Source organism: Oryctolagus cuniculus, chromosome 2 (assembly GCF_964237555.1).
Source record: "Oryctolagus cuniculus chromosome 2, mOryCun1.1, whole genome shotgun sequence".
Lineage (NCBI taxonomy): Eukaryota > Metazoa > Chordata > Mammalia > Lagomorpha > Leporidae > Oryctolagus > Oryctolagus cuniculus.
In genome coordinates, this window is record NC_091433.1 from 164,215,589 (window position 1) to 164,234,111 (window position 18,523).

The 18,523-nt window shown below is 47.0% G+C and overlaps 1 protein-coding gene across 1 annotated transcript in view; it reads right to left on the reverse strand.

Moving 5' to 3' along the window:
- The window catches only part of GALM (galactose mutarotase), a 58,069-nt gene extending 46,197 nt beyond the window's left edge, over window positions 1-11,872 (reverse strand). The window contains exon 1 of the mRNA XM_002709910.5: window positions 11,443-11,872. Within this exon, the coding sequence (XP_002709956.1) occupies window positions 11,443-11,632 (190 nt within the window). The 5' untranslated portion in view covers window positions 11,633-11,872. The remainder of the gene's footprint in view (window positions 1-11,442) is intronic.
- Between the last annotated feature and the right edge of the window lie 6,651 nt (window positions 11,873-18,523).

Consider the following 18,523-nt stretch of genomic DNA (forward strand, 5'->3'; position numbering starts at 1 on the left):
CAGTTTGAATCCTGGCTGCTCCACTTCTAATCCAGTTCTCTGCTATGGCCTGGGAAAGCAGTAGAAGATGGTTCAAGTCCTTGGGCACCTGCGTGGGAGACCCAGAAGCAGCTCCTGGCTCCTGGCTTTGGATTGGTGCAGCTCCGGCCATGGGGGCCATCTGGGGAGTGAACCAGCAGATAGAAGACCTCTCTCTCTCTGCCTCTGCCTCTCTGTAACTTTGCGTTTCAAATAAATAAAATAAATCTTTTTTTTTTTTAAAAGAAAGTTCTATGGGATGCTGGCATTGCAGGTCGTAGCTATACCTGCTACTCCGCTCTGGCCCCCAGAAAGTTTTAAAGAACTTTATAAAGCCCAAAAAATATAAATCCTCCTTAATCTCATCATTAGAGAGAACAACTATTAATATTCTCATATCCATCCTCCCACGTTTTAGTGTATGCATACATGAGTTTTTTTCTTTTTTAAAAATGTTGTGTCTCTTTTTTAATGTTTATCCATTTTTATTTATTTGAAAGGCAGGAGAGGGAGAGAGAGTGAGAGAGAAAGGGAATCTTCCATCCTAATGATTCACTCCCTAAATGCCCCCCAAGAACCACAGCTGGGTTAGGCCAACAGAGGAGTCAGGAACTCCTTGGGTCTCCCCCATGGTGGCAGGGACTCAAGTACTGAAGACACTGTCTGCTGCCTCTCAGGCACATTAGCAGGAAGCTGTATCAGAAGGCAGAGGCAGGACCCTCTGACCCCAGGTGTTTTAACACAGGGCGCGCACATCCCAAACAGCAGCTGAACTGGCTGCACCCTAACCTGCTGTGCCATAATGCCTGCCCCTCCCCTCTTTTTTCCTTTTTATTAAACTAGAACCTTGCCTTGTAACTATAACACTGCCTTGTAATCTGCTTTTTCCTAGGCCAACCAATCTTCTTTACTAAAAAATTATACTTTTGTGTAGTCTTGAGAGGCAACTTTTTTTCTTTTTGAAAATTATACATGAAAATATTATTTAAAGACAGTTAAATAATAGATTAGGATATACAGTAGGCTTGCTAGAGGAAATATAGAATACTCACTTAAATTTGAATTTTAGATACAGAATGAGTAATTTCTTAGGATAAGGGTATATCATCATACATGGGACATATGTATACTTGAGGAGTCTGAGTTGTTTATCTGAAATTCAAATTTAAGTGGGCATCCAGATTTTTATCTGCCAAATCTGGCAAACTTAATAGAAAGTGAAATATGGAAACCCTCATTCACCCTCAACTCTCCTTCCCCACAGTAGCCACTGTTAGTAGTGTGACATATGCTCTTTTTTTTCCTTTGAATTAACTATATATAAGCATATATACACACATATCTGTAAACACTGTTTGGTAAGTTTTCATTAAGTGTCTTAGGATCCCTCCACATCGCTGTATTTATATCTACTGTACTCCATTTCACGGCTACACAGCCCATGGAGGAGCATAAGTTGGTGCTGGGTGTTTTGGGGGAGAGCTATAAAATGCAATGTAGCACCTCTGTAGTTACACATTGGTGCATGAGCATAAACAATATTTTCCTTCTCTTTAAGTTTCTCTGTGTTCACTTTACAGAAGAGATTAAGGTTTGGAGAGAGTTTTTGTGTTATCTACAAAAGTACTCCCTATTGTCTTTCACTCTGTTGCATTCAGACCTGCTGGGCACACTGTATCTGACAGGTCTACTTTAGAGCAGCAGAAAAGGCAGTTCAAGTACCTGAGCCATGTTTCCACAGCTAGAGGGGCTCTCAAGCTCATGAGGCCAGTTCCAGGTCACAGGTTCCCATCACTCAACTGGCTGGGCACAAGTTAAACATTAAATCATTCTCAGTTCAGGTTCATGACGCTGGTTCTTTCCTTGCTAATCCGTAGGTGTCTCAGCACCTTGCCCAGGGACTAACATAAAAGCTAACACTCACTGAGAACTTCCTATGTCCAATCACTTTGGGAGTGCTCCACATTTGTTTATTTTTATTTAAGAGTCAGAGAGTTAGAAAGAGCTCCCATCCTCTAGATCATTCCCTGGGTGCCTGCGATGGCTGGGGCTGGAGCCAGGGGAGCATAGTCCAGGTCTCCCAAGTGGGTGGCACATACCCAGTGACTTGCACTACCACAGCTGTCTCTCAGGGGCTACATTAGCAGGAAGCTGGAGTCAAGAGGTGGAGCAGGAATCAAACCCAGGCACTGCAATATAGGAGGCAGGCATCTTACCCACTGGGCTAAATGCCTGCTCCCTTAAGCACTCTACAAGCAACTCATTCCACCCTCAGAACATTTCTCTGAGGTAAGTACTACTTATGCTCCACTTTTTACACAAGGACATGAGATCAGAAATATTAAGTAACCTCCCCCCAAAACACCTGCTTGCGGAAGAAACCAGATTTGAACCCAAGCAGGCACTCGGATTACTGAGTCAAATGTTCTGTTTTTTTCCTTTTTTGAAAGGCAAAAAGAGATTTTTCATTTGCTAGTTCAATTTCCAAATTCTTGCAACATCTGGGACTAGGTTAGGCTGATGTCAGGAACCTGGGACTCAATCCAGGTTGCCCACACTGGTGAGCCATCATTGGCTACTCCCACATTAGCAGGAAGCTGAAATGGGGAGTGACCAGGACTTGAACCCAGGCCCTCTGCTCCAACTCCCACTCCATATTCTTTTTTTTTTTTTTTTTTTTTTTTTTTTTTTTTTTTTTTTTTGACAGGCAGAGTTAGACAGTGAGAGAGAGAGAGAGAGACAGAGAGAAAGGTCTTTCTTCTGTTGGTTCACCCCCCAAATGGCTGCTACGGCTGGCGTGCTGCGCCAATCTGAAGCCAGGAGCCAGGTGCTTCTTCCTGGTCTCCTATGTGGGTGCAGGACCCAAGCAGTTGGGCCACCCTCCACTGCACTCCCGGGCCACAGCAGAGAGCTGGACTGGAAGAGGAGCAACCGGGACAGAACCTGGCGCCCCAACTGGGACTAGAACCCGGGGTACCGGCGCCGCAGGTGGAGGATTAGCCAAGTGAGTGAGCTGCGGCAACGACCACCACTCCATATTCTTAAGCATCACAATACCAGTTATTCCTTGGGATCCCTGAGGGATTGATTCCAGGGACCCTCTCTTTGGTACCTCTTATGTAAAATGGCATAGCATCTGCATATAAACTTCACACATCCTCTTGAGTACTTTAAATTATCTCTAGATTACTCATAATACCTAATGCAATGTAAATACTATGTAAATAGCCATTATACTGCATTGTTTAAGGAATAATGATGGCCGGCGCTGCGGCTCAATAGGCTAATCCTCTGCCTGCAGCGCCGGCACACCAGGTTCTAGTCCCAGTCGGGGTGCCAGCTGTCCGAGTTGCTCCTCTTCCAGGCCAGCTCTCTGCTGTGACCCGGGAGTGCAGTGGAGGATGGCCCAAGTGCTTGGGCCCTGCACCTGCATGGGAGACCAGGAGAAGCACCTGGCTCCTGCCTTCGGATCAGCGCTGTGCGCCGGCTGCAGCGGCCATTGGAGGGTGAACCAACAGCAAAGGAAGACCTTTCTCTCTGTATCTCTCTCTCACTGTCCACTCTGCCTGTCAAAAAAAAAAAAAAAAAAAAAAAAAAGGAATAATGACAAGAAAAAAGTCTGTACATGTTCAGCACAGAGGCAATTTTTTTTTTCTGAATATTTTGGACCTGAGGCTGGTTGAGTCCACAGATGTAAAGGGCCAACTACATTTGGAAAGCACAACGCCTCTGGTGGGTTGACGTTACTATCATTCCTAGACACAGGCTGCGGGCTCCCACCTCTCTCCTCATCCTCCTCTCTTTCTGAAGCTGTAGCTATACCAGTTACCCAAAAGGAGGCCCAAGAGCCAAACAACCTATTATTCTTGGTCTGCTTTATCTGCTTTTCAGAATCTGCAGGATAGAAAAGAGGGTGATAATTTTCCTGCCCATCATAGAGTCATGACCCAGGTAAGCATAACAAGTGTTTTTGATCACAGTTTCACATGACATGGGAACCTTCTTTTAGAAGATCCACAGACCTAGGAGAACTGTCCACTCTCACGCTCAGGTTCAGCAAAGCACTGAGAGCCATGCAGAAATGAAATTGAACAAAAAGGGTCTGATCTACCAATAAGAGCGGGAGCTGGAATACCCCGCGAGGCTTGTCTCTCTTCTTTCTTCTCGGCCTCTCTATGCAGCCTTCCTTCCTTAAGGGAATGGCATGTCAGAGAATTTCCTGATGGCCAACTCTTACATAAAAAGCTCAGAGAGAGGCCGGTGTTGAGGTGCAGCAGGTTAAGCGGCCCCCTGCAGTGCCGGCATCCCATACGGGTGCTGGTTCCAGTCCCAGCTGCTCCACTTCTGATCCAGCTCCCCGCTAATGTGCCTGGGGAAAGCAGCAGAGGATGGCCCAGGTGCTGGGAGAACCAGATGGAGGTGCAGGCTCCTAACTTTGGCTTGGCCCAGACCCAGCTATTTTGGCCATTTTGGGGGTGAACTGGCATATGGAAGACTTTCTCTTTCTGACTCTGCCTCTCAAATAATTAAACAAATCTTTAAAAAGATGGTAAAAAATATTAGGGTAATATTTTCAGGTTCTATGGCTGGCCTTGAGGAAAAGGGGTTCCAGTTTCTACGACCTGCCTTGGGGAAGAGGAATTCTAATCTCTGAGGCTTGCTTAGGGGGAAGAGACTGAGGATGGGAGCTAGAAGGGCAGGAGAAGTCACAGAAACTTTGCTTCTGAGTTCAATACCTTTTGGGTATTATTTTCTGATTCCCAACAAAGCTCAAAAAATATAAAGCTGAATTTTTGTCTAAAAGCTTTTTGACTGCTGCTATTTTTGAGTCTTACCTTGATTCATTCAACAAATGTGCACTGAGCCCCCACTCTCTGCCAGAGGCATAGCAGGCACTGGAGACAACTACAAACCCAAGCGCATGGTTCCTGCCACGTGGGTTCACAAGAATCCCCTCAGAAAACAATTCCCGGCCGCATCTAATCAGCCATGGAGACAACAAGCTCTTGCCAATTTCTTGGTTGAGATGAATGGCTTTTAAGAATTACTAAACCATAAAAGGATGGCCAAAACGGAAAGCGACTAAAAATTTTTTTGATTAATTGAAAAAAATTTTAAAATGTGTTTCTGAGAGACAGAGAGAGACTGGAAGACACAGAGATCCCATCTGCTGGTTCACTTCCCAATCCTTGCAATGGCTGAAGCTGGGCTGGGCAAAAGCCGAGAGCCAGGAAATCAATGCTGTCCTCCCAAGTGGGTGGCAGGGATCCAGGACTCAGCCATCATTGCTGCCTCCTGGGGTGCCCATTACAGGAAGTTGGAATTAGGAACCAGAGCCAATAATCAAACCCATGTACTTCAGTATGGAACCAGGCAGCTTATCCAATGTTTTTATTTTAAGATTTGCTTATTTGAGGGGCTGACGCTGTGGCGTAGTGGGTAAAACCATCGCCTGCAGTGCCGGCATCCCATATGAGTGGCAGTTTGAGTCCTGGCTGTTCCACTTCTGATCCAGCTCTCTGCTATAGCCTGGGAAAGCAGCACAAGATGGCCCAAGGCCTTGGGCCCCTGTACCTGTGTAGGAGATCCAGAAGAAGCTCCTGGCTCCTGGCTTCAGATCAGCACAGCTCCAGCTGTTGCGGCCATTTAGGGAGTGAACCAACTGATGGAAGACATCTCTCTCTCTCTCTCTCTAACTCTGCCTTTCAAATAAATAAAATTTTGAAAAAGATTTGCTTATTTGAAAGATAGAGCCTCAGAAAGGAAGAAACAGATATATATATATATATAGAGAGAGAGAGAGAGAGAGAGAGGGAGATTGATTCTCCATCTGCTAGTTCATTCCCCAAATGGTGGGTAATAGCAAGGGTTGGGCCAAGCCAAAGCCAGGAGCCAAGAACTCCACCCAGGTTTCCCACATGAGTGGCAGGGGACTAGGAACTTGGGCCATCCTCTACTGCTTTCCCAGGTGCATTAGCAGGGAGCTGGATTGGAAGCAAAGTAGTTGGGACTTGAACCAACACTTGGATACGAGTGAGATGCTGGCATCACAAGTGGTGGCTGAATTTGCTGTACCCCAACTCCAGCCCCCTTAACCAGTGTTTTAACCGGTAGGCCTAATGCCCACCTCTAAAGTGTAGTTTTGAAATGCAGAAAATACTGTTTTCCATGAAAAGTCCAAAGTTCCTAGGTCAAGTCATGAATGCTGATTTTATCAGGTCAGGTGCTAGGATGAGGAAAAGAGTAAAGTTGCCCTTTTTTCCTGTACAAGGCCCTGGCCAGAACAAAATAGTACACGCTTAACCATGGGACGTGGCCCTTACACTCCTCCAACTCCTCCAAGTACCCAAACTATGACACCCTTCTGGAACAACCCAAACCTTAGCCAGAGTGCCCTGAAATATTACAAAAAAAGAAAAAAGAAAAAAGAAAAAAAAGAGCTATTTTTCACCCAAAACCTCCACCCCTCAAATGCTTTGACTTTGGCTATATAAGGAAAACAAACTTTAGTTAACAGTCACTTTGATCATTTCAGATATTTTATATATATTTTTAATGGCTGCTAGCTATCCCAGATGTGTCACCATGCTATTTTTTTGCAGGGTTAACAAGGCAAAACAAAAAGTTCTAGTATGGGGCCAGCACTGCGGCGGCGCAGTAGGCTAAGCATCCGCCTGTGGTGCCAGCATCCCATATGTGTCCCAGCTGCTCCTCTTCCGATTCAGCTCTCTGCTCTGGCCTGGGAAAGCAGGAGGGCTGCATGCACGTGGGAGACCCTGAAGAAGCTCCTGGCTCTTGGCTTTGGATGAGTCCAGCTCTGGTCCTTGTGGCCACTTTGGGAGTGAACCAGTGGATGGAAGATCTTTCTATCTTTCCCTCTCTCTGTAACTCTACCTCTCAAATAAATAAATCAATCTTTTTTAAAAAAATTCTAGTAGTATGGGCGCCGTGGCTCACTAGGCTAATCCTCCGCCTTGTGGCGCCGGCACACCGGGTTCTAGTCCCGGTCGGGGCGCTGGATTCTGTCCCGGTTGCCCCTCTTCCAGGCCAGCTCTCTGCTGTGGCCCGGGAGTGCAGCGGAGGATGGCTCAAGGCCCTGCACCCCATGGGAGACCAGGATAAGTACCTGGCTCCTGCCATCGGATCAGTGCAGTGCGTGGCCACGGCGGCCATTGGAGGGTGAACCAACGGCAAAGGAAGACCTTTCTCTCTGTCTCTCTCTCTCTCACTGTCCACTCTGCCTGTCAATAAAAAAAAAAAAAAAAAAAAAAAAAAAAAAAAAAAAAATTCTAGTAGTATGAGGGAAGATTTTGGGGGCAAAGGATGAGGAAGGGATAAAAATGATGAACTGTTATGCCTCTTGGGTGAGAGGCAAATCGCATACGTGGTCAGATACAATCAGACACATACACAGTCCGTAGCCCTTTGAATCATCACGATTCACTTGTTTTGAGTGAGGGAGTACAGCTGGAGAGATCAAATCACCTGCATGGTCACACAGCTTAGAGACCAGCAGAGAGGTAAACCAGGAATCCTCAGTGTGCCCACCTAGCACACTCAAGCATTTGCAACACTCAGCTGCAGCCTCCTTCCCCAGCCCATCTTCCAAACCCAGGCTTTCTAAAAGTACTAAGTTTATTTTTTCTATTTTTTCCATAATGGCTCTAATGGCTGCATTTTCCATAATGGCAGTAATAGCTGGTGTTTGGTGGTAAGTGGGAGGAAAATGAAAGGGAAGGAATCTCACTCACTGTATGGGGAGACTGTTTATACCCAGGGCTTATAAGCGAATATTCTCATCATAGATTGACAGAAGTCATAATGACTGTGGGTGGGACATGCTGATGGAAAACATTTTTCTTTTTAACAGAACAACTCACAGGAGGCATTACTGATTTTTTTAGGCTGTAACTAAAAGATTGTATAATTTACCTCTTTATTATTTTACAAAAGAAGGATCTCATTTTCCCAGGGAGAAATTGAACCATTCTGACCTCCGGTTATGGCTATCATCCAGGAAATTTATATAACCTATCTGGGAAACTACAGACTGTTCACATCTACTCTGGCAGCTACAAAAGGCCCACGTCTCATGGAATTATTCATGCTCAGCTCTTCTGGCTCGGGATGTTTTTGGCATATGGTATGGTATTATCTTTTTTTTTTTTTTTTTTTTTTGACAGGCAGAGTGGACAGTGAGAGAGAGAGACAGAGAGAAAGGTCTTCCTTTGCCGTTGGTTCACCCTCCAATGGCCGCCGCGGCCGGCGCGCTGCAGCCGGCGCACCGCGCTGATCCGATGGCAGGAGCCAGGAGCCAGGAGCCAGGTGCTTTTCCTGGTCTCCCATGGGGTGCAGGGCCCAAGCACTTGGGCCATCCTCCACTGCACTCCCTGGCCACAGCAGAGAGCTGGCCTGGAAGAGGGGCAACCGGGACAGAATCCAGCGCCCCGACTGGGACTAGAACCCGGAGTGCCGGCGCCGCTAGGCGGAGGATTAGCCTAGTGAGCTGCGGCGCCGGCCTGGCATATGGTATTATCTTAACATTATTTGCCTCCATTCATTGATACAACTATACAGTTAGGTCCTTAGCCATTTCAGAAGAACATACAATTAAAAGCAGGTCCCTTCCTATCTCTGCACCCCAGCTCCTGAAAGTTCTTACTGCAGGACTACTGTACTACTACTTCAGTTTCTTAACACAGCTTTTAATACACCAGAATTGGTTAGCATAGTAGTAGAGGGCCATCTCATACTTTTTCTGATTGAGATCATTATGCTTCCTGTTACGACACATACGAAGACTTGTTTCTCTGTGGCAATACGAAAAGAATCCACACAAAAAACTGCAAGGCCATAAAAAGGGAACTAGGGCTCACAGCAACCTTGTAGATGGCTAAACATATCAAAAAGTGTTACTTAACATCCTGGGGTTCCCCCCTACCCAGTTTCTTCTCTTTTGAAAAGGGCTTGTTTCATTTTAAAATAATCGAATGATTTAAACTGCAGCACAAGAATGATAATGTCCAACTTGATCCAGCCTCTAGAAAGATATTTCAAATACTTTGATTTGATCTGGCATTTTGTGAAACTTGTGATGCATCCCAGTAAGGAAATGCTGTTGAACATTCGCAAGAGCTCTTGGTAACAGGGAAGGCAATAAGATACTGACCACACACTGCACTCTCAGCGGAGTGGAGGCCTTTGCTTCCTTTTAAGACCATTTGAGGGGCCGGCATTGTGGCTAAGCTGCCCCCTGTGATGCAGGTACCCCAAATGAGCTCCACTTCCAACACAACTCCCTGCTAATGCACCTGGGAAGGCAGTGAAGGTGGCCCAAGGACCTGGGCCTCTGCCTTCCATGTAGGAGACCCAGATGGAGTTCCAGACTGCAGGCTTTGGCCCGCCTCAGCCCTGGCCAATGCAGCCATTTGGAGAGTGAACTACCATACCACATGGTTCTCTCTCTCTCTCTCTAACTCTTTCAAATAAATAAATCTTTAAAAAGGAAAAAAAAAAACATTTGGGGATAATTCTTTCACCAAGACTCCCACAAGGGTCACAGACTCACAGGGACAACCGTGGGAATGGCCTGGCCCCACTGGCCCTTCCGTGCCTATCAAGACCTGCTTCCCAGGCGTCATGTCACTGCAGCGTGCGCGTCCCAGGAATTCCAAAGACACCTTGTACTTCTAGATCTGCATGACTCTCCCATCGGAACTAAAAACAGCAAGAAGTGTAGGAGGAGAGAGCGCGTCATCACGGGGCTGACAGTACCTCTCCGAGCAATGGTAAACACGGCATACGCGCAGATGCCCACGGTTTAGCAGATCCACTGACTCTGGAACTCCGGGCCATCTATCCAATTCTCCCTCGACTCCACTGAGCGAGTCTGCATGAGTCAAGTCATCTCTCTGATTGTTTCCGCCTAGAAAATGGTCCTGCTACTACTGCTACTAGCAGACAAAGGTGACTCAGCAAAATGCTTCCATAGAGCCCTCTTTGATCGCCTGCCAGCCCTGTCGCCTCCTGATTCGGAAGATGTTTTCCCCAGAAGTTGGAGGGGAGTGCAGCCCTTTCTCCCTCTCCTCCCTGCAGCACTGAGTCTCCTCTAACAGACTCATGTGAGTTACCTAGGGAATTCTGCACAAGGAGGCCACCCCACCCCGCCTTCTCCAAGCCATGCTGTGGCGCAGTGGGTTAAAGCCCTGACATCCCATATGGGTGCTGGTTCTAGTACTGGCTGCTCCTCTTCCGATCCAGCTCTCTGCTATGGCCTGGGAAAGCAACAGAAGATGGCCCAAGTCCTTGGGCCTCTGCACTCATTTAGGAGACCCAGAAGAAGCTCCTGGCTCCGGATTGGCGCAGCTCCAGCCATTGCAGCCATCTGGAGAGTGAACCAGCGGATGGAAGACCTCTCTGTCTCTACCTCTCTCTGTAACTCTTTCAAATAATTTTTTTAAAAAATCTTAAAAAAAAAAAAAGTGAGACGCGACATGGGATCCTCAGATATATCCTTAGGAAAAAGTCTATTACAGAAACAGGGAGCACATTTCAGATTCCTAAGGGGAAAAAAATAAAACTCTCGCCGGGTTCTGTGGACCCCCAAACAGGAGCCAAGTTACAGTTCTAAAAAAATCAGACAGACAGAAAGACGCACCAAAAGGAAAACCTCAAACCTCCTCTGAGCAGAAGCTGCCCGCACCCCCACCACGGAGGGCACTATTTTTCCATTGCCCTCCGCCGGGTTTATTTCAGACCTCTTGGTATGTCTAGTACAGTAACACGGGGCCAAGGGAGCTCCCGCATACATTTGCTTTGCGGTAAAGTCTGTATCCCCAGCTTAAACTGCAGGTCCCTGGAAGGCGGGAACCTTGTCTCTTGTCGAAAGAGCTCACTGCACGAACAGTTTTTAAATACACGGAATCCTCCACGACTTTGCCCAGGGATTCCCACGGGATGAAAGTCCATCCTAGTTCGAAGGAGACCTCATTTCTAGACACGAATGGGTATCTAACAGGTGTTCGCTGTTTGGCTGGCAGTCGCGGGTGCTGGGTGCTAAACCCTGGAGACCAGAGCAGCCAGCTTCTCCCCAAAACTCACACTCAGCCTGGCCTCCGAGGCGGTCTGAGAAAGGAAGTAGAAGCCGCCGCCCTCGGGCAGGGCAGGGAGACACACCCCCCTCCCGCCTGCAGCGCCCCTGCCCCGAGGGGCATCCGGCAGTTCAAAGGTCGCCCGAATGAGTAACCAGAGGCCAAATCCTACGGCCATTTCTATTCATTTTGTGCTTTCTCCAAGCACGGGCTCGCCACACCACTCTGAGCTGGCGTTGGACGGTCCCAGGTACCGGGACTTTCTCTCGCTGGCTCCCCGTGCCCGCCTCGCTCACGGTCGGCCTGGAGCGCGGGTCCCAGGTGTTCAACCCACCTTCCAACTCGGCAAAGCCGAGCACCACGTCTGAGACGCTCCCCTGCCTGTCTTTGACCTCCAGGGCGGTGATGGTGCAGCCCCAGGAGATGATGTCCACCCTCAGCAGCTCTGACTGCAGCTGGAACTTCTCCACCGTCCCTGCGCCCGAGGGCAGCTCCCCAAACACGGTTCTGGTCACCGAAACCATTGGGAAAGTTCGGGCTCCTCCAACTCCGGGCGTCCAGCCGGGAGCGCGTCCGGTTTATTGGAGAAGGGGCGGGACTGAGCTCACACTCCTCCCCTTCCACGCCTGGATTTAGGGAGTGACCGCTCCTGGAAAAATACCCTCTGGGGCCTTTCTCTACCGTTCGTCTGCCTGAGGGTGACTGGAAGGCAAACTTTGCAGCCAGCCTCGCCGTCCTCTTCCTATGCCCACCCTGGCTGCACTGCATGTTGGGAATGGTAGTCTTTGGGCAGTGAAATTGCATTTTGGGCCCTGTAGTCTTTGTAAATTCAAATCGTGATTCCCCCGCTTCTCCCGCACGGCTTTCTCAACCTGCGTCGAGCTGGTCATTGAAGTGAAAGGCAGAGAGAGCAAAGTTAGGGACCGTGAGGGGGGATCTCAGGTGTGGGGGGTGGGGGAGGGGATATTCTGGTTTTCACTATTTGTACTGCAGTAGGTTACAGAGGGGTAGGTCATTGCAGGTCCTCAGCACACGAGTGACTAAAGAGCCCTTCTTTTCGTCCCACAGTGTGGAGACCTGGCCAGAGAGGAGGAGTAGCCTACCCAGGGTCAGGCAGCTAGAGCAGGCTTTTGTTCTATGGAGATGATCAGAGACAGCTGCGGACTTTTTCTTCAGAGGAAAGGAAGGGACCTTGGCCTCCTGCCCCTTCAAGTTCCTTTAAGCGGATGCGAGGGTGTGGGTGGAGTGAGGTGGGATGTCCACGTCCCATGTCAGAGACCCTGGGTTCCAGTCCCAGCTCCACTGCGTCCCAGCTTCCCACTAACATGTCCCGAAAGGCTGCAGGTGACGGCGCCAGTCATTGGGTCCCTGCCACTCATGCAGAGGGCGCTGGTTTCAGCCTGATTGTTTCAGTCCTGACTGTGTGGGCAGTTGGGGAATGAACCAGCAGATGGGAAATCTCTGTCTCTCTGCCTTAAAGATGATTAATTAACAATTTATATATATATAAAAAAAAGGAGGGGTGCTGGGGCCAGCACTGTGGCATAGCTGGTAAAGCCACCGCCTGCAGTGCCAGCATCCAATATGGGTGCCAGTTCGAGACCTGGCTGCTCCACTTCTGATCCAGCTCTCTGCTAATGCGCCTGGGAAAGCAGTGGAAGATGACTTAAGTTCTTGGGCCCCTGCACCTCCGTGGGAGATTAGGAAGAAGCTCCTGACTCCTGGCTTTGGATCGGCCCAGCTCCGGCCCTTGTGGTCATTTGGGGAGTGAACAAGCAAATGGAAGACCTTTCTCTGTAACTCTGCCTTTCAAGTAAACAAATAAATCTTAAAAAAAAAAAAAAAAAAAAAAAAAAAAAAAAAAAAAGGAAGGGGAGAATGAAGGGAACAAGTGTTTGTTGAGGTCCTTTTAGATGGCAGGTACTGTGCCTTTGCTATCTCCTTTTCCAACAGTAGGAAGAAGTTTTGAAGACTGTCCAGTTGGGCAGGGAAAGACCCTGAGGTCAGTGAACAGTTGTCTTGCCTTACTGTGCTCAGAATTGTTAAATGCGTGTTCCCAGACCTCCTCCTGGCCTGCTAATGCTGGGAGTCCAGGTGAGTCAGCATTTCTCACACTCCCCAGCTTATTCTAATGCAGAGGATCTGGGACCAGATTTAAAGAGATATGTGTATTGCTGTAAGGTTTGATGACCTCAGGGTTGGTTGGTTTGTTTGTTTTTTGTTTTCCCCCAAAAATAGATTGTGAAAGCAGAGGACTAAGATAAAGCTATTAAAGGTCTCACTAGGATTGTGAGATAAAATTCAGGCATCTATGGATTTCTTTACTAAATCTGGCAACTCTAGAAGAGTACTGGGCCTAGGAAAGAGGAGGGTGCTGGGAGTCTAAAGACAAGATTTGCTCCACTCCTCTGCAGAATCCATTTGTCTTTGCCTGATGTTGCTTTTGGCTTAGTTCCTGGGTACTTCGGAGGGTGTCCAACTAGACTGTGTTGAGCACAGAAGTGCCTCTGTGATTAGGAAATTAGGAGAATTGGGGTCATGTTCCTGGAATCAGGTGCTAATAAAATATAATAACTGTCTCTCAGCCCTTTCTGCCTCTGTAATTGAAGGAATATTTAGCATTCTTGCCACAGTCTCCAGCCTCACTCACCGAGCAGGGGGAATTCTGATAGCAAGAAAAAAGAGCTTGCAACAGGCTTTGGGGAAGCGCCACGAACAATAACATCAAGACGTAAGGAAGTCAAATTATAGAGCACACCACACTCAGCTGATAACCAACAGGCACTCCCGCCTGCTGCTTCCTTCATCAGAAATTCTCGTGCACTCTTCAAGTCCCGTCAGCCCACTTCACGTTTGTGGCTGACTCACACACAAGCCCTTTTGGCAATGCTGCCTTAGCAAGGATGTCTTAGAATCTCTTCTGTGAGCAAGAAAACCACATTTTTTTTCTCAGCCTACAGTTCTCAAAGTTCTGCCAAGCTCAAGCTGTCACAGGAAGAAATACATGCATGTGAGGGGCCCGGCACCTAGTGTCAGCAGGGAAGGTCTTGCTTCTCAGCTTGGTAGAGAATGAAGCACTCTGGTGCCGGCGCTGTGGTGTAGCGGGTAAAGTTGCTGCCTGCAGTGCCAGCATCCCATAGGGGCACCAGTTCCGGTCTCGGCTGCTCCATTTCTAATCCAGTTCTCTGCTATAGCCTGGGAAAGCAGTAGAAGATGGCCCAAGTCCTTGGGCCCCTGCACCCTCATGGGAGACTCAGAAGAAGCTCCTGGCTCCTGGCTTCAGATTGGCGCAGCTCCGGTCATTGTGGCCATTTGGGGAGTGAACCAGCAGATGGAAGACCTTTCTCTCTCTCTCTGCCTCTGCCTCTCTGTAACTCTGCCTTTCAAATAAATAAATCGAGAGAGAGAGAGAGAGAGAGAGAGAGAGAGAGAATGAAGCATCCCTGATGTCATCCTAACGTGTAAAGAGTACACTCCTTGATTTCCTTTTCCTTTCTCCTTGAAGGGTATACCATATTGTCCTAAATAGGAGTAACTGCACTTAAGTCAGCTGTCAGGCCTAAACCTGTATTTTTCCTACCTAAATATCTCATTTTCTTAATCCTACAGTGATACTCTTAAAAAAAAAAAAGTCTAAAAATAGAGGCAAATTCTCCCCGTCTTCAGGGAGATCAGAAGCAAGGGAGTAATCTAGAAAACGAAGCATTGTGAAATTCTAGGAGGTATTTATTTTTGAATTTGGAGTACAGCCTGCAGGTGAGATTGTGTAGAAAGGGTGCACAGAGCAGGACATTTATGTGCAGGAAGAATTATTTCAAGTGGGTATCTTTTCCTGGCCTGGGAAGCCAGGCATGAGGCTGTCTGGGCCCGTGGACCCGCCCCCCTCCTCCAGGATTCTCATTCTGTACAGAAATTTCAGTCTGTTCAGTCTGGCAGTCTGTTTTGGGCCCTCTCAGATCCTGGGTTCATAAACACAGCTCTGAGGTCTTCACTATGGATAGGTTGCTCTGCCGGGGAAAGCCTCTGGGATAGCATAAATGAATCCACAGTTTGTCTAGAGAGAGACCTGAAACAGATTCTCTTCCTTTAGGTTGATTCCTTGTCTCAGGCCTGCTCTCCTTCTCTGTGTCTATGAATGCCAATGGTGTTTACTGTCTTTTCTTCTCAGTGGGCACTCAGTATTAATTCATTCTCTTAGATCATTCCTCGTCTTTCCATTTTTTTGTTGTTGTATGCTCAACTCTTGGCTCTGTGAGTCAATATTTTGACCTACATATCTTTTGTTATCCAAATTTATCATTCTGGCTTTCAGATGGAAACAACCTGTACAGGAAATAACTTATATTTCCATGAGGTAGAATTCATAGTTCAATTAAACTCAATTTGTTTTTTATTGACACAAGATGACTGTACATACTTATTAAATACCATGTGATAATTAGATACATCAATACAGGTAATGATCCAACCAGGGTAATTAGCATTTCCATCTTCTTAAGTATTATTTCCTTGTTCAAGTTTATTTCATCAACACTTTTGGAGCAGCTGCTGGGGAGGTATTATAGGGAGCATGGGAGGAGGTATTTGGGTGGATGGAATTTGAATGTGTAGCATCTTATTTGTTCATCCAATATCCAATGAGGGTGTCCCGGGCACTATGCTATGTGCTGGTTATGCATTGATAAGTAGAACATGGTCTTTGCCTTCAAAGAACCTATGGTTTAATGTGATAAAAATCTTCAACTCCATCCCCTATACAAATGTCAGTGAAGCCTTCAAAATTTGCTACCAGCCAATGCTGGATTAAACAAGGGGAAGTAGCTGCCAGATAGTTGTAATTTCTGCCTTATTGAGATTCTATTAGAATTCTCTAGAACAAAGCACAGTGACTGTCACATATTAAATACTCTCAAACAGTAATCATTGAGGGGGCCCGCATTGAGGCATAGCAAGTAAAGCCACTGCCTGCAATGCTGACATCCCATATGGGCACCAGATAGAGTCCCAGCTGCTCCACTTCCAATCCAGCTCCCTGTTAATGAGCCTGGGAGAGCAGCGGAGGACGCACCCATGTGGGAGACCTAGAAGAAGCTCCTGGCTCCCGGCTCCTGGCATCAGTCTGGCCCATCCCTGGCCACTACAGCCATTTGGGAAGTGAACCAGCAGATGGAAGATTTCTCTGTGTCTCTCCCTGTCTCTCTCTATAACTCTGGCTTTCAAATAAACAAAATAAATCTTTAAAAAAAATTGAATGATGATGCAACCATATGTACAAACAATGTTGTAGTGAAGAATTGACCCTAGTATCAAACTACTTGTTTTTTTTTCTTTTTAAATTTTATTTAAGTTATATAAGTTTCATGTATTTCACATATACATATTTAGGAATATAGTGATACTTCCCACCATACCCTCCCTCCCACCCATACTCTAACCCTTCTTCCTCCTCCCTCTCCCATTCCCACTCTTAATTTTTACAAGGATCTACTTTCAGTTTACTTAATGATCATAAAGTTAACCCTACACTAAGTAAAAGAGGAAATATTTGGGCAATTTGTTCAATCACCCTGAACCTCAGTTTTCTCATCTATAAAACTGGAATAATATCATATGACTGGTCCACCCATTCACTTAATAGTTTTTATTTATTTATTGTTTGAAAGGCATACAGAGAGAGAGAGAGAGAGAGAGAGAGAGAGAGAGACAGACAGACACAGAGAGACAGAGACAGAGAGAAATCACCCACCTGCTGGTTCAGTCCCCAAATGCCAGCAACAGCCAGAGAAGGGCCAAGCCATAGTCAGGAGCTGGGAACTCAATCCGAGTCTCCCACATTGATGGCAGGGAGCTGACTACTTGAGCCATCACCTGCTCTCTCCCCTGGTGTGCATTAGCAAGAAACTGGAATAGGGAACAGATATGGACACAAACTTAGGCACTCTAATATGGGATGTGGGCATCCCAAACAGTGGCTTCATCACTGCACTAAACTCCTGTCTTCAATTATTTGATTGTAAATAAACGTAAGGTGGTAAAGAGTGACTGGTCACTGTAATAAAGACTCCTGTGTAACAGGCATTATTATCTGATAGAGAAACAGAGACTTAGAGAGGTTAAGTCACTTAATCAAGGTCATGTGATCAGTAAATGAGAAAGCCAAGATGTGTTCCTGGGCTACTTAATCGCACAGATAGGAGTACTTACCCCTCCCTCATAGGCTGCCTGGTACTGTGGTCACTGAGAACAAAGATGCCAAAGGGCTCTGTAATTCCAAGTCACTGTGTCACTCTAACACATGACAGCAATGCAAAATGTTTATCTTCTGATTCTAAGGTCATTACAAGGTTTAAAAATCGTTTTCTTGAATAAGGTCACATTGCATTCACTTACTGTAAGAAAAAGGCCCAAGGAGAAGAGCTAGGTTTTAATAGCCACAGATCCTGGAAAACAAGGCATTAATCACCTTTGAACCTGTAATATACTCATTTGTCCTTATTCTTGTAGGTCTCCTGCCAAGAAAACAGAAGCTCTGAGAGAGTGGTAGGCCCCTGATACATATTTGTTGAATGAATGCTGTGAAACATCTCTCACACATGGCTGGTGCAAATCTTAGATGGTAAAACCACCCTGGAGGACATGTGGTCAATAGCTAGCACAGACAAATCACATATAGCGTAACAATCACCCAAGACCCAGCAGTTCCATCCCACAGAACATACTCTATATGATCTTTTGTATACTTAAGAATATATAGGGGCTGGCATTGTGGCATAGCAGGTTAAGCCACCACCTGTGACACAGGCATCTCAGCACTGGTTCACTCCCCAAATAGCCACAATGGCCAGAGCTGGGTTAATCCAAAGCCAGGCACGGGGAGATTCTTCCAGGCCTCCCACGTGGGTGCAATAGCCCAAGCACTTGGGCCATCTTCTACTAGTTTTCCAGGTCGTAAGTGGAGAGCTGGGTTGGAAATAGAACAGCCCCACTTCCAATCCAGCTCTCTGCTGTGGCCTGGGAAAGCAGTAGCAAAGCAGTAGAAGATGGCCCAAGTCCTTGGGCCCCTGCACTCATGCGGGAGACTGGAGGAAGCTCCTGGTTCCTGGCTTTGAATCAGTGCAGCTTCGGCCGTTGTGGCCAATTGGGGAGTGAACCAGCAGATAGAAGACCTCTCTCTCTCTCTCTCTCTCTGCCTCTCCTTCTCTGTGTAACTCAGACTTTCAAATAAATAAATAAATAAATCTATCTTAGGGGCTGGCGCCATGGCTCAATGGTTAATCCTCCACCTGCAGCGCCAGCATCCCACATGGGCGCTGGTTCTAGTCCTGGTTGCTCCTCTTCCAGTCCAGCTTTCTGTTGTGGCCTGGGAAAGCAGCACAAGATGGCTAAAATTGAATATAATATACGGCTACTGTTAA